The 15,162-nt window shown below is 39.1% G+C and overlaps 1 protein-coding gene across 1 annotated transcript in view; it reads left to right on the top strand.

Moving 5' to 3' along the window:
• The window catches only part of ATXN10 (ataxin 10), a 176,355-nt gene that overhangs the window by 66,973 nt on the left and 94,220 nt on the right, over positions 1-15,162 (top strand). The window contains exons 8-9 of the mRNA XM_007976081.3: positions 536-644; positions 2,108-2,277. Of these exons, the coding sequence (XP_007974272.1) occupies positions 536-644; positions 2,108-2,277 (279 nt within the window). The remainder of the gene's footprint in view (positions 1-535; positions 645-2,107; positions 2,278-15,162) is intronic.

The following is a 15,162-nucleotide window of genomic DNA, read 5'->3' as shown; positions in this document are numbered from 1 at the left end:
TTCTGATCTACCAAGATATTGCATAGAAGTTCATATTTACCCAGAAATTATGCAAGTTCTTAAAGCCAGAGTTTTTTCAACCACAGCATTTTACAGGATTTCTGTGGACAAGAAATTAATGTATTTCATGGGCTATTTGTATCTTTAAAGTGGAATTTGCATGCTGGGAATGCTTTAAAAAGAAAGTATTTGCATAAATGTCATGTACGTAGCTAGTAATTTTGAACATTTATTCCACTGTTGGAATGTCTTTTTGCTTGAATAAGAACTTTTCTGACTCTTTGCTCCAAGAAGACACATAATGACACATAATCTTGCATTCTTGATGGCAGATGTCTGCTGTTAGTGAAAATGATGAGTCGTGTACATATTTCGTACTTCTGTTTTGTTCTTCATAGTTTTGTTTTTCTCTTTGACTTATTACAAGCCCTGACTTTAAATTTATTGAAATATTTTATTCTCTTACAGTTATTTATAACAGTTAAATCATTTCACTTAAAATATGCTTTAAAGTTATGTTTTATTTTCTTTCTAGGAGGCACTGGCTACGATTAGGCTTCTCGACGTCCTGTGCGAAATGACTGCGAATACTGAGCTGCTCGGCTATCTGCAGGTTTTCCCTGGCTTGCTGGAAAGAGTGATTGGTGAGTGAAATATCACACATTGTATTTTTAGCTAAGAAATCTTTGGCTCGTCATACTGTAATGTAAATACAAATACAAATCCTTAATTTTCAGTGTACTTTTGGGAATTTTGTGAATATATTTTATTGAGAGGAATCACAGTGTTGTAACAGTTCAGGCGGGCCAGATAAACCTGAGCCCACATGGTTTTTCAGCCACTTCCCTTCTGCTTAACTGAAGATTCCTTCTCAGTAACATGAGGATAACAATGCCTGTAGGTGCACATGATAGATGTTTCATCAGTATAGGATGTGATGAAGGTGGTGGGGCAGGGGAGGTTTGTGATGATGATTGTGGTTTTATATTACTAGAGCTTTGCACAATGTGGCAGTAAATTTTTCCCATTTACATTTAGTGAACACATAGAATGGTGTTTTATACACATTATATATACAAATCTTATGAGAAAGTGGTTTTAAACAAGAAACCATTGTTAAAAGTATTACCAACCTTGCTAAAAAGCTGTTTGCAAAATAATTGACGTAGAACCTGTTCCTTGTGGCTGGCTGTGCTTAGGTTTGCTATGCATTATTTGCAATTTTTTCCTTTAAAAAGATGATACTTACTCTGGAGACGAGTGTACTGAGAATGATGACTTTGTGTCTAGCAGGGTAGATGAGCTAGCAGTGAGCTGTAGAGGAAGATCCTTAGAATTCCTCATCAGTGTTTTATTTTGAGTACAGTGCTTTTAGTGATAATTTGAATAAAACACCGTGAACCTGGGACACTGAGTGATTATGGAAAGAGCCTGAGTTTGGAGCCAGGCTCGATGTGGGTTGCCATCCCAGCTCTGCACTTTTCTGAGCCTGTTGTTTTCTTCATTATAACATTGGGAAAGGGATACTTTCCTGTATAGGTTTGTTGAGAGGGTTAAATGCGGAAACACTGAAATGCAGTTCCTAGAAGATTGTCTGTTTTCATTGGCTGCCTGGAGGTGATCATAGAGTAGAGCAGTAGTAAGTTCTTTCTCCTGAAGGTAGCTGGAGTGAAGTATGGAGAACACATGCTGGCTTCTGATGATTTGGCCAGTCGGATGAGGGAAAAATAAGCACTCTTCTTGGTTTCTGTCATATGCGTCATTGTGGATAGATATTGTGTTTTAGACTTCACTGACTGAAGTTATTAGAAGAGTTCTTTCATAAAGAAGTTGAGATTGGAAACCTTTTTGTAAGAAAGATGCTAGCAAACTTTTAGCTAACTTTTCTTTGTAGATAAATAGAAACTCTGAGTTGGGGTAGTCATTATGGCTTATCTCCCCAAAACTAGAGTCACAAAATTTAAAGCAAATGCAGAAGAGCCTAAAGCTTTCTGTGCTCTACCTTTAGTCTATTAAAATAAATTAGATTTGGTTATGGAAAACTATTAGTACAAAATACTAAAAGTTACTTTTCTGTGGAAAATGAAGTTTACTCTTTTGGTTATAGATCTTTTACGGGTGATTCATGTAACTGGAAAGGAAACCACAAACATCTTCAGTAATTGTGGTTGCGTGAGAGCAGAAGGTGACATCTCCAATGTGGCCGAGGGGTTTAAGTCTCATCTTATTCGTCTGATTGGAAATCTGTGTTACAAGAATAAAGATAACCAAGACAAGGTAAGAGGATTTCTTAGTATGTGTTATACGTGTATAGCTTCGTTTAGAATATAGTCTTTGGCAGACATTCACTCTTTTGGAGTGAAAACCTGAGGTGCTTAGAAAGTAGCTTGGATAGAGAGATGTATATTTTATATGTATACACATACACACACCCCTATGTATACATACACGTATGTATCTATATATGTATATGTTAATATATAGGCTCTTTGGAGCCTAGAGAAATTTCTGACACACAGTAGATATTTAATAAACACTAGTTATTATTGCCTATTAAGAAAAAACAAAGCTTAGATCTATATCCTATGTTTATGGATGATAGCATCATAAGCCTTTTCTTCTAGGTGTTTTAAAATGGGTATAAAAGGAATATAATATTTAAGTATGAAGTCTTTGAGGACCTAGTAGGCTGCTTTTAGAAACCTCTTATGTGCAGAACAGCTTAAAGGTAATTAGATCGAGAATTAGAGAGAATGGTAAGAAAGATCTCAGGGCAATTGGACCATATGCTTCAGATTGATCTCACCTTTCTGTATTTTTCTGGAGTTTTACTTTGGGTGGCATTTGATTTGCTTAGTTAAATATTAATTAAATTTGTGCCAGATTATATTTTTCTAAGATGGTGGCAGAATGTCTTGCATTGTACATGTGTTTCTTTGCAGTATGACTTTGCCACTCCTCTGCCAAGGGTTGGCATCTGTTTCTCCACTTGAATCTGGGCAGGCCCTGTGGCTGCTGTGAGGAATCAAATATATGATCCTATACTATTTCTAGCATAACCCGTAACTGGTCTAGCTGATTCTATTTCTGGCTTCTTAGAAGCCAGTCACCATGTAAGAAGTATAGATTCCCAGATATCACCTTGCTGTGAGTTGCTGAATACACACGGAAAAGCCCTGGAAGATAAGATACAATGAGGAGAGAGGAAAAGCCTAGTGAATGAACACCAAGGTATGAGATGTGTGTGAGAAACCACCTTGGGAGTAGATCCATCCTCAGTTTCTTACTTGCCCAGCTGATGCCACATTGATCAGGGCCCCCCTACTGGGCAAAGCCCTTTCTGAATTTATGACCTATAATATTATGAGAAAAAGTGAAAAGTAGGGAAAACAAACAAGTGATGTAGGTCCTGCTTCTGTTAGTACCCCAGGAAGTTACTGTTGGACTGATCCTTCTTCAAATAGCAATTATAAACTTCGGACAAAAAACAGTCATGTGAAGACACTCAAATTTGACACAAATGGGCAGATTCTGGAGTGAAATTGACACTTGGAAGAAGGGAATGACACAGTATGTGGCAGGCAGGGCAGTGAAAAGTCAGCCACAAAATCTTCAGTCTTTCTAGCTTGAAGAATCAAAGAACAGTTTGAGGGCAACCATAGCATTGGAAAGTGAGGGGGCAATTGTGGAAAGTAGAAAACAGACCCTAAACTCTGGGTGTCAACTACCTAAATCTCTGCTAATGCCTGAATCACACGTGCGGGGCAGGCTCCAAGCAGCTAAGCTAAGGTTGAAGTAATTGTATTGAGATTTGAGCTCCCACCCTAGAGTTTACAGTGTAAGTCCAACTTACACTGTAGATAATTGATAATTGCCCTCTAAAAAAAAAACCAACACTCTTTAGAGGAATATAATATAATCCAGAATTGCTACAGCATAATATATCCTGTAATGTCCAGGATACAGTTTAAAACTACTTGACGTTCAGGAAAATGTGACCTGTTCTCAATTGAAAAGATAATCAACAGAGACTGACTGTGAGAGGACTCAGCTACTGGGCTTAGCAGACAAGGATTTTAAAGTAGCAAATGTAACCATGCTCAAGGATGTGAAGGAAATAACGCTTCATAAGAGTGAAAAGATAGGATATCTCAGCAGAGAAAGAGAAACTATAAAAAAGAACCGAATGGAAATTCTAGAACTGAAAAATATAGTATCTAAAATTTAAAAAAAAGTACCTAATGTGCTTAACCTCAAGAAAGATCACAGAGGGAAGAGCCAGTACACTTTAAGATACATCATTAGAAATCATCTAGTCTGAAAACCAAAGGCAGGGAGAAGGACTGAAAATAAAATGGCCACTTTAAGATGCTAAATGTTGGGGTAGTTTGTTACGCAGCCATTGATAACTACTGGAATAATTCCTGTGAGACATGGCACAGAACCAAATGCTAGACAACTTGCACTTTTAGTGTATGGGCACACCATTTTGGCAGTCCTCATCTTCAGGAGAGTGAGATTACTAATTCCCCCTTGGGAAATTACTGGACTGATTTTTGCAAAAGAAAGTTGATAGAGAATAAAACACTTTACCTTTTTAATGACCAGGACTGCCTTTCTTGAGCACAAAAGAGGTGGTTTTTCTTGTGTTTAACTATTCTTTTGTTGCTAATTTGGACTGGCCTCTTATAGGAACAAAATGTAGTAACCCTTAAAAGGCTTGTGAAATAACTCACTGAAGTCAGGATCAGATTGCACCATAAGTAAATATGGAGTGTGCCCAAGTGCTGCTGTGTAGAGGTCACTGGGGCGCACAGGAAGTCGATGCTGTGTCCTGTCACTTGTGCAGTTGCTAATAGCACTGCTGATTTCTCAGCAAACAGTTTAGAGGGTATGAAGGAGTTCATTCTTTGAGTATCAACTCAAATGCCTCTGTTTCTCCCAGTTTCTTAACTGTGTCAACAAAAGGCCTGAACCTGAAAGCATTACCTCTGGGATTTTTTTCCTCCTTCCAAAGACTGACACAACACCGAAATCTTATTCTGGATGTGCTGGAGTCTTCTTTATTCTTGTAGCCAAGTCCTGGTTCCAGCTGGGTGTTACAGATACTTGCCTCGCTCATTGTTGCCTCAAGGGATAGAGTTCACTAGTACTCAGATGACTTTGGTTATAGTTTTGGGAAAATGGAATGGATGGTTATGTAGCAGGTCCTTATCATGGGACCAGTAATTCTCAGTGTTTTGTCTTGATGGGTTATCTCACTTCTAACCCCGCTAGGGCTTTAAGGGAAATTTGGCTCTGTCTTTGCTCCAAGACTAAAGATCTGAGTTGGGAGAGATTTCGTAGCATCTAGCCTAATTTGGGTTCCTCTTTTGCCCAGAAGACAAAAGGGACTGATGATTTATTGTTTAGTGTTTACTATGTCCTGGCATTGTGCTTAGTGAATTACATGTATTATCAACTTTAATCTTTGCATCAGCCTTGCAAAGCAGGTTCTGGTAACCACATTTTAAGGAGAGGTCATCCAGTTAGTGAGGTGCAGAGCCCAGGGTAGAATTTAGATTTGTTTGCCTATTGAGTTCCCAGGCCTATGCTCGCTTCCCTGCACAATGGTGAGAACTTTCCAAAAGGTTGGAGAAAAGGGTTTAAAATAGACTTCCTGAGGGACTTGAGGCTGGAGGCTGGTCAGTCTGGGTCTCCTAGGCCAGCCAGACCCCTTCGACTCCCTCCCGGTTGAAGTCTGGAACTCTGGGGATCCTCTCATCCTTGTTTCTGATTTCACCCATTCATCAAATACGAATGTTCCCAGCCTTAGGGATCCTTTGATGGGTAAGTCGGGCAAGGTATTAATATGTTCTGTGAAGCTTCCATTCTGACAGCATCTAGGGACCATGCTTGCCTCTTTGAATCAGAATCTCAAAACTAGTTATGACACAAATTTTCCTAAAATCGTTGTGCACTGCCTGATTCCTCTGAATTTTGAGTAAGAGTCTTTTAAGCCCAGCTGTGTCTGTGTTGTCTGTGTAACTTCATCCATTGCAGTGAGTATGGTGCCCACCTGGTGGATGGCCCCCTTATACTCTTGTGGCCCTTTCCATTTTCTGGACCTCTTTTCATCTGCTTGAGTTTGTTGGAGCCTTGTGATACCTCTGTGGAAAGGGCTGAAAAGATATTTCCACCATCATTTTCTAAATGAAGAAACCCAAGGCCCAGAGACCAGGTGTGATTTAACTCAGCTAGCACTTGCTGAGTGAGAATTGCCGTGTGCTGCATGCTCTGGAGAAGACAGTCACTTTAGTGGTGGAATGACACATACGCACTAGAAGCTGTAGCAAAAGTTTGTGTGGTGAGGCCTGTCAGAGAGGAACAGGGGGGTGATGTGTCCTCTGGGCTGGCTGTGCCAGGAGCATTTCTCTCTAAGGACAGGCACTGGACTGCCAGGAGCATGGTATCAATTGGAAGGGTGGTCATCTTTCTTTGAGATATTTGTTTTTGGGCAAGATTTAAGAGAATCAAGGTTCCTAAGGTACCTGGCCTCAGATTGGAAATCTGCACAGAAATGTATTTTACCCCAAATTCTCATGAGTCTTTAATGCTTAAGTCTGTACATGTGATAGATGTAGTGTTTCCTGAATGTGAAGGAATTGCTAGACTTCCCTTTACCACATCATGGTAGGGAGGTGTCAAATCCTTACTGACTTTTATTCTTACCTTGTTTTTTTGTTCTCAACTTGCGTAGTATTTCCTTGATACAACTGTAGTGATTGGTTTACTTCTAAAGTTTTGTGGACCTAAATGGAGATTCTGTTTTGGTTTCTATTGTAAGAAGCACAAAGATACTAATGCTGAAAATATGAAGAAAGCATTCTTCAGCTTCTTCTTTGTTAGAATAAGGAATGTATGGTTTACCTTTTTCTTCCCCATTCTTCTTTTCTTCACTGTTGTCATAACCTCTTTAAGTGAATCTTTATTAGAAGAAAACCCAAACATTTTTATTTCATAAAGCTAAATGCATTTTTCAAATCGGACAGACAGATGATCTAGTTTATCTACCTTCTGCCTGCCAAGGAAATTTTATTGACTAGGATGGGCCGTATGTCCATTCTGCTAAAGGTTATGGAAATGCTGTTCAATTTCTCCTCCTCCTCCTCCTCCCTCCTCCTCCTCCCTCCTCCTCCTCCCTCCTCTTCCTCCCTCCTCCTCCTCCCTCCTCCTCCTCCCTCCTCCCTCCTCCTCCTCCCTCCTCCTCCTCCCTCCTCCTCCCTCCTCCTCCTCCCTCCTCCTCCCTCCTCCTCCTCCCTCCTCCTCCCTCCTTCTCCCTCCTCCTCCTTCCTCCTCCTCCTCCTTCCTCCTCCTCCTTCCTCCTCTTCCTCCTTCCTCCTCCTCCTTCCTCCTTCCTTCTCCTCCTCCTTCCTGCTCCTCCTCCTTCCTCTTCCTCCTTCCTTCTCCCTGATATAAAAGATTCCCAGCAGTCACTTACTTCATGATCCCATGTCAAATATATGGCCTATAAACCTTTTATTACAAGCATACCTTAATTTTAAAGTAAGTCTGTACTATATGGAAAAGTTCAACATCTAAAGACAAACTTTATTTGGCCCCTTCAGTTCTCAGTTTTGAAGGCAGGTTCATTTAGATACATAAAACAGTCTTTGTAATACATTTTTCATTAACTTTGTGTTGCTCATCATGTTACTCCCAGCATCTAAATTGTACCTGGCATATAGAAGGCATTTAGTAAATTTTTCTAATTTTTCTTGAATGATAATTTATTTGTAAAATAAATTGAATGTTGAATGTCTACTACGTATCAAGTACACTTTTAGGTTCTGAGGATATACAGCAAATAAAACACAGTTCTGTTCAAGGAGTGTAAATATACTATATAATTTTCTGACTGTATTTACAAAGACTAGTAAAAATAAATAACTTTTCAAATGAAAATTAATGTTCCTCTAAATTCTGATTCTGTAATTATTTTTGAAAGTCTTTTTTATGTTTGAATATATTCTAATTTACTGTAATTTGCCATAGTTTTATTTGACCCAAATCATATATTTTAGATTGTAAGAACATCTGTATTGTATAAAATTTCAAGTAATTAAAAAATATTTTTTAAATCCCAGGTTTAGGCTTTGTAGATCTGAATGCAGTTTTTTCATTAATCTTAAATAAAATTTAAGACTGAATTTACAGTTGTTAAACATTCATAACATGATGAATTTTTAGTGGGTTTTTTGGTGGTGTGTACTATTTTCCAGCCTTTTGTATCTAGTTGCGAGGAGCCAAGAACAGGCAAATTATTAACTCCTTTATTATTTCCTCCTGTCTGAAATGTTTTCAAGCAGCATATTTGCCTGTTAAATCATGAAATTGAAAAAAAGAAATCTATGGCTAGTTCCTAATGATTTTATTTAGGTTGTTGCTCTTAATGAGGATTAGTACCTGTTTTGTACATCAGTACTGGCTGACTTGTCAGTTACTCGGATAATTGATCAAGTGATTGCTCTGCAGAGAAACAATAAATGCTTAACTAATATGTGTTAGTGTTTTTCTTTTTGCAACTGTGAAATAGACCAGGGTGGCATGACCTTTGGTGCTCATGCAGGGCCAGCTTCTATATTTTCAGCCTATACTAGCACTGTGTGGACTTCCCAACCTTCATACTTTCCCTGAGTGACCTTAACTTGGCCTTCAGAACTCAAGGTCACAGGTACCCTGTTGACATGTGCAGAAACACTTTCTCTTCCACAGTCCTCACTCTACTGTTCTGCCCTCTACTTGCCCCCTGACTGATACTCTACCTAAAATCAGTTTCTGTGTGTAAATAGGTTATGGGTTGTTGATTCTGATGCATATTTCAGTATACGTGTGCTGCTGTTTTTGGTTTTACTTAATAAGTCTTTAGTGTGATACACATACATAAACTGATCACCAGTAAAACTGTGACATATGAAACATTTTATTTGGGTATCACTCAATTTTATTTTGGCAACCTCCATCCCTTCTTAGTTATACCACTGTTACCACCACTTTTGTCTTTGCTCCTCCCTTGATGTTTCGTCTTTCATGAAACCCATCTCCCAAGGTCTTTCTGGATGATAATGGCTTAATTCACTCTCTTTCCCAGATACACATTTTTCTTTCTTTATAGGAAGCTTCAATACCCTAACTCTCTGCCTGTCTAATTGGGGAATTCCAGGCAGGCTATTGAAAATGCCTGGGGGGCTAGGTGCAGTGGCTCATGCTTGTAAACCCAGCAAGCACATTGGGAGGCTGAGGCAGGAGATTGTTTGAGCTCAGAAGTTGGAGACCAGCCAGACAACATAATAAGACTCCATCTCTAAAAAACATTTAAAAATTAGCTGAATATGTTGGTGAATGCCTGTAGTCCCAGCTATTTGGGAGACTGAGGTAGGAGGATTGCTTGAGCCCAGGAGGTCGAGGCTGCAGTGCACCATGATTGTGCTACTGCGTTCTAGCCTCAGTGAGGGTTAAAAAAAAAAAGGAAACAGAAAATGTTTGAGCACTGTGTTCTCCTGTCACTGACTTTTCTGTCATTGCTTGGCTTGTAACATTGGATCCACATGTATGCTCTTCATAGAGGAACCTTACAACAGGCAGAGAGCTTATGAGACTTTAGAGTTCAGTAAACTCAGTGTTGCCTCTTAGTTGACTTATCTATTAGCTGTTTAAATTTGGACAAGTGTCTTAACCTCTCTGAATCTCAGCTTCTTCATGTATAAAATAGGGGCAGTTACACCTTGTGGGGTTGGGAGGATTAAATGTGATCATGTATAGGAAGTATCTCATGTCTGCAATCCTAGTACTTGCGGAAGCCGAGGCAGGAGGATCAGTTGAGCCCAGGAGATTGAGACCAGCCTGGGCAACATAGTAAGACCTCCCGTCTCTAACAAAATAAATAGCCGGTATTTCCAGTTACTTGGGGGGCCAAGGCAGGAGGATCGCTTGAGCCCAGGAGTTTGAGACCAGCCTGGGCAACGTAGTAAGACCCTTTCTCAAAAAAATTTAAAAATTAGCCAGTACTCCACATCCTTGGGGGTGCTAAGGTGAGAGGGTTGATTGAGCCCAATAGGTTGAGGCTACAGTGAGCCTTGAGCGTGCCATTGCACTGTAGCCTGGGCAACAGAGTGAGACTCTGTCTTAAAAAAAAAAAAATGTAAGTATATAATGGATTGCCTTATGTCTCTAACTATAATACTTCCCTGCCCCTCCCTTTCCCCTCCCCACCAGTCCCTCTGGAATTGAAAAGATATAGTTCATTCCAGTGTCTCCCCATTTCATGTATTTACATAGAAATTTGTAGACGACATTTCACAAGGATTTGCAAAGTTCGAAGTACTACTTATATTTTGTATTCTGTGTATATTACTTTTTCTAATAGATGGGGCTTTATGGAGGAAGTAAAATGAAAACAAATGTGAGAACTTTCTTTAGAATGAGAGTAATTTTTATTCTTGTCATAAATGCTCTCTGACTTGAATTTCTCTCGTTATTATCTATTAAAGAGCTGAAGTGTTTTTTGTGTGAATTCCAAAAGCTGTTCTAGCTCAATTCTGAAAGTATGTTAAGGAACTTTTAAATTACAGGGCAATGTCTTACCTCAATTGGACTGTATGTTTTGCCTCTTGTCAGAAGCAAGTTGTACCAAATCTCAGCTTATTGATTTGAAGATTGAATGTATAGGCAAGATCTGGCTTGCTTAGAATTCCACTTCTTTGTAATGTAATCCGAGTTCAAGAAATACGTCAAAATTCATAAATCAAACTGTCACCATTAGTTTCCTGAACTTACAGTTCCTGTAACAGTAAATGAAATTAAAATTCCTATCTAGAGGAAAGCTATCATGGTTTAGTTTGTTGCAGCTGTAAATTTTTTTAGAAGACTTAAAGGATGGTCTACCATTTGACTCCAAAGACCCCTTTTCTATATCTTGTTATACAATAATCGACTTATTATTTTCCAGGAAATGCATAACATTATTTATAAAGAAGAATGATACTGATTATATAATTGCAACATAACAGTGTACCATTGTCGATTACCATTACTATTGCAGACTAACTGGGCTCCAGGCCCTTGACCTGTGCTTCATCATGGAATTCCCATCACCACGTATTCCTCCCTAGGCTTTAAGCACCTTGAAGGCAGACACATCACATTTGGCTTAACACCTGCTGTAACACCGGGTACATAGTGTAGTGAAATTAGTGGACGCTGGATGACTTTCCCTGCTTTACTGGTGAGTCAAGCTTAGAGTAGTTACTTGCTTGGAGCAATAGCAGGCCAAATTCTGACTCCAGAGCCCATACTTTTCCTGTTACCGTCCACTGCTTCCACTGTCTCCACAAAAGGAGATGTTTGAGACTTATCCTTTGAAGTCTATGACCAAATTTGTGTGACTCCTTGGGTTGGTGGGGCATTGTATTACATACAGCGTATTCCACAGTTCTTACTGAACTTTTTTCGTTATCATCTGAAGTGTTTTAGTAAATGTGGTTTCTTTTTTCTTTCCCTTTTTTCCTTTTTTAAGAGGTGGGGTCTTGCTCTGTTGCTCAGGCTGGAGTGCAGTGGTGTGATTATAGCTCATTTTAGCCTTAAACTCATGGGCTCAAGCGATTCTCCTACCTCAGCCTCCCACGTAACTGGGACTGCAGGCGTGTGCCACCATGCCCGACTACTGAAAAAATTTTTTTGGTAGAAAAACAGGGTCTCACTATGTTGCCCAGGCTGGTCTCAAACTCCTGGCCTCAGGCAGTCCTCTTTCATTGGCCTCCCAAAGTGCTGGGATTATAGGTTTGAGTCACCTTGCCTGGCCTGAATATGGTTTCTTTAAAGTTCATGTTGAGGGCTACATTTCAGGCACGTGCATATTTCCGAGAAGCATAATTTACCCCATACTGTAGGCACGGAAAGGGAGACACTGGGGAAGTGATGTGCTGCCCATGATGACTCCACAGTTTGTAAAAGTCATGAATCCAGTTTTCCTAACTGCTCATCAGTTTTCTTTACTTATGCCATTTGATCAATTTTTAGACAACAGACATTTTAATTTCATTTTATTTTATTTTTGAGACAGGGTCTCACTTTTGTCACCCAGGCTGAAGTACAGTGGCGTGCAGCTCACTGTAGTCCTGTGCTCAAGTGATCCTCCTGCCTCAGCCAACCAAGTAGCTGGCACTACAGGTGTGTCACCATGCCTGGCGAATTTTTATTTTTTATTTTTTTAGCAGTGGGATTTTGCTATGTTGCCCAGGCTGGTCTTGAACTCCTGAGCTCAAGCAGTCTGCCCACCTTGGCCTCCCAAAGTGCTGGGATTACAAGTGTGAGTCACCATGCCTGGCCAACAACAGTGATTTTAAATGGATTTGTGTTTAACAGTAAAAACAATTATTTCACAATATCCAAAAGAAGAATATCTGAGACTTAGGTGAGGGGAAAACCAGCTGTATAAACTGAGAGATGCACCTTGTTCCTGTATGGAAGTATGGAATATGGTAAAGATATTAGTTATTTTTAAACTCATTTTTATTACTAGGCCACTTAAAATCCCACTGTGAAAAATAAGCCATAATTTTCACTATAAAATGAAAATAATTGAGGAATTGTCGTATCAATATTAAAATATACTTCAAGGCAAAAATAATCAAAACAATTTACAACAGTTTGTAGGTTAGTGGAGGCAAACATAGTTTCAAAACAGACCCAGGAGAAGTTATAAAAAGTTACCATGTGATAAGGCTAATCCAACAACCCAGGGAGAAAAGGAAAGCTTGTGTAAAAGGGGAACCGTTAATAACTGGCTCACTGCTGGGAGGAAGGTAGGCTTGCCTGTAACAAACACCAGAATAATATTTAATTGATTTTTCAGAATAAGCCACTGTATTTTATGGATTAGAAACAGTAAAGATTGTCGTAGATTTGGCCACAAATAAATGAGGAGCTCTGGCTCTGGAGCCAGCCTGCCTACATTGAAACCTGGATTCATCTAAATAATAGCTGGTAACCTTCAGTAAGTTATTTAGCCTCTCTGTGACACAGTTTACTCAACCAAATATGGAATAACGTTAGTATTTATGGCATAGGGTTGTGAAGAATAAGTTAGATAATTAATAGAAGACATAATAAGCACTTAGGCTCAGATACATTTATAATTATGCTTATTTCAGCACTATTGATATTAAGAATAGTCTACTTTTTCCCATCAGTGGAAAATGGGTTTTTAATAAATTGTGGTTAAATGTTATGCATCCAATAAAAGTCATGTTTTCTGAGAGTATTTAGTATATTGTTACAATGCTCATGATGTCATAGTAAGTGGGAATTTGAAGCGGGAGACAGCCCTGTGCCTAATAAGTCCCTACTTGTGTATGTTTTATATCTATACTACATGTATATTTAAGGTACACAAATACATATGTGCATGACAAAATGACCCAAAAGATATATAGTACAATATTAATAGTAATTCTCTCTGGCTGAGAGGATTAAAGATTGGTTCTTTTTTTTCTGTATACTTTTTGTGATCTTTACAGTGAACATGAATTACTTTAATAACAACGAGGTGCTCTTAGAAAAGAAAGGGGTACATGTCTAGGGGTACATGATTTTCTCTATCATAAGAGCAAAACATGCTCCGTTCGTTAGTGATTGTAGTAATTCTTTCTTTCTTCTACTTTCCTGGGTTTTTTTTGAGACACAGAGTATCGCTTTGTTGCCCAGGCTGGAGTGCAATAGTGCAATCTCACTGCAACCTCTGCCTCTTGAGTTCAAGCGATTCTTCTGCCTCAGCCTCTCGAGTACTTGGGATTACAGGCATGTGCCACCATGCCTGGCTTATTATTATATTTTTAGTAGAGATGGGGTTTCACCATGTTACCCAGGCTTGTCTTGAATTCCTGACCTCAAGTGACCCACCCACCTCGGCCTCCCAAAGTGCTGAGATTACAGGCGTGAGCCACCACACCCAGCCTCTTTGTTCTACTTTTATACTTTGTACACCTCTTAACTCTTCTTTGGCCAAGATCTGGGGGCTTTGGCAATGACAGTTTCAGTTATACTTTCAGTTGAAAGATTTTTAAAACTAAAACATTAACATTGGATCTGGAGAAATTTTCTACCTGAGATAATTAATAGCTGGGCTGGTGGTGATAGGCTGTATGTGTTTTTGAGAGAGAGAGTGAGAGGAAGAGACAGACAGAGATGGAAATATAAAGATCATTCTTCCACTGTGTTATATGTGTTTTTCCCCTTTAAAGGAATAGGAATTTGAATTTTCTCTCTGTTGTCAGGTGTTCTGACTTGGGTACATCAGCTCTTACGGAGTGCTTGAATGTTCAAGATTTCTATGACATACCTCAATCTAGTGAAAATCTGCCTGTGAAATGTCTATATATCTCTCCAGGCTTCATTTCCTTGGTTAAGTGAGAAAAGTGCTCTTATTTCAAATGTTGGAAAGTAGCTCTACCCTTTTCTAAAAAAAAAAAAATAATAATAATAGTAAGATGGAAATGTCTGACCCACATCTAAAACAGTTTTGATCTTTAGCATATTTAGTTTTTTTTTTTTTTTTTTCCCTGGCAGCAGCTGAAAATTAAGAGGATCAAAGTTATGTTCCTATAAAAGACTTTTTCCCCATCAGTGCTTGAAGGCATTGTCTGACTCCCCCTACCCCCACCTTTTAAAAGCTGACTGCTTATCTTATTCAGGTAGAATTTAATTTCATACTCATCATATTCTAATGGAACAAAAATGATACTTATAGTTTCAGGCTGTGGGTTTTAGTTTGAATTCAAACCTACTGCTATATTGCAGTTAAAGTTGGAAATATTTTTTACTCCAAATAGGAATGAACATGCTATTTTGGCATAGTGGTAAGAGCTTGTAGTTCAATTCAACAAGTATGTGTTTGCCATATGCTGTGTACCAGCCAGTATTCTAGACACTGGGAATGCAGACATGGATTTGGCCTAGTGTTCTCTCGAGGGATTCACAGTGTAGAGAAGGAGGCAGATGTAGAAACTCTCATTTCAGTATCATAGAGTAAGTGGGGCGTGACAGGATTGAGAGGCAGTAGAAACGTGCCTAAGTGCTTTTGGTATAAATGGCCCCTACTTGGAACTTCAGGCAGAACCTCCTGGA

The sequence above is a fragment of the Chlorocebus sabaeus genome, chromosome 19 (assembly GCF_047675955.1).
Source record: "Chlorocebus sabaeus isolate Y175 chromosome 19, mChlSab1.0.hap1, whole genome shotgun sequence".
NCBI lineage: Eukaryota > Metazoa > Chordata > Mammalia > Primates > Cercopithecidae > Chlorocebus > Chlorocebus sabaeus.
The sequence above is the reverse complement of the archived record's forward strand: the minus strand, read 5'-3'. Positions and strand labels throughout refer to the sequence as shown.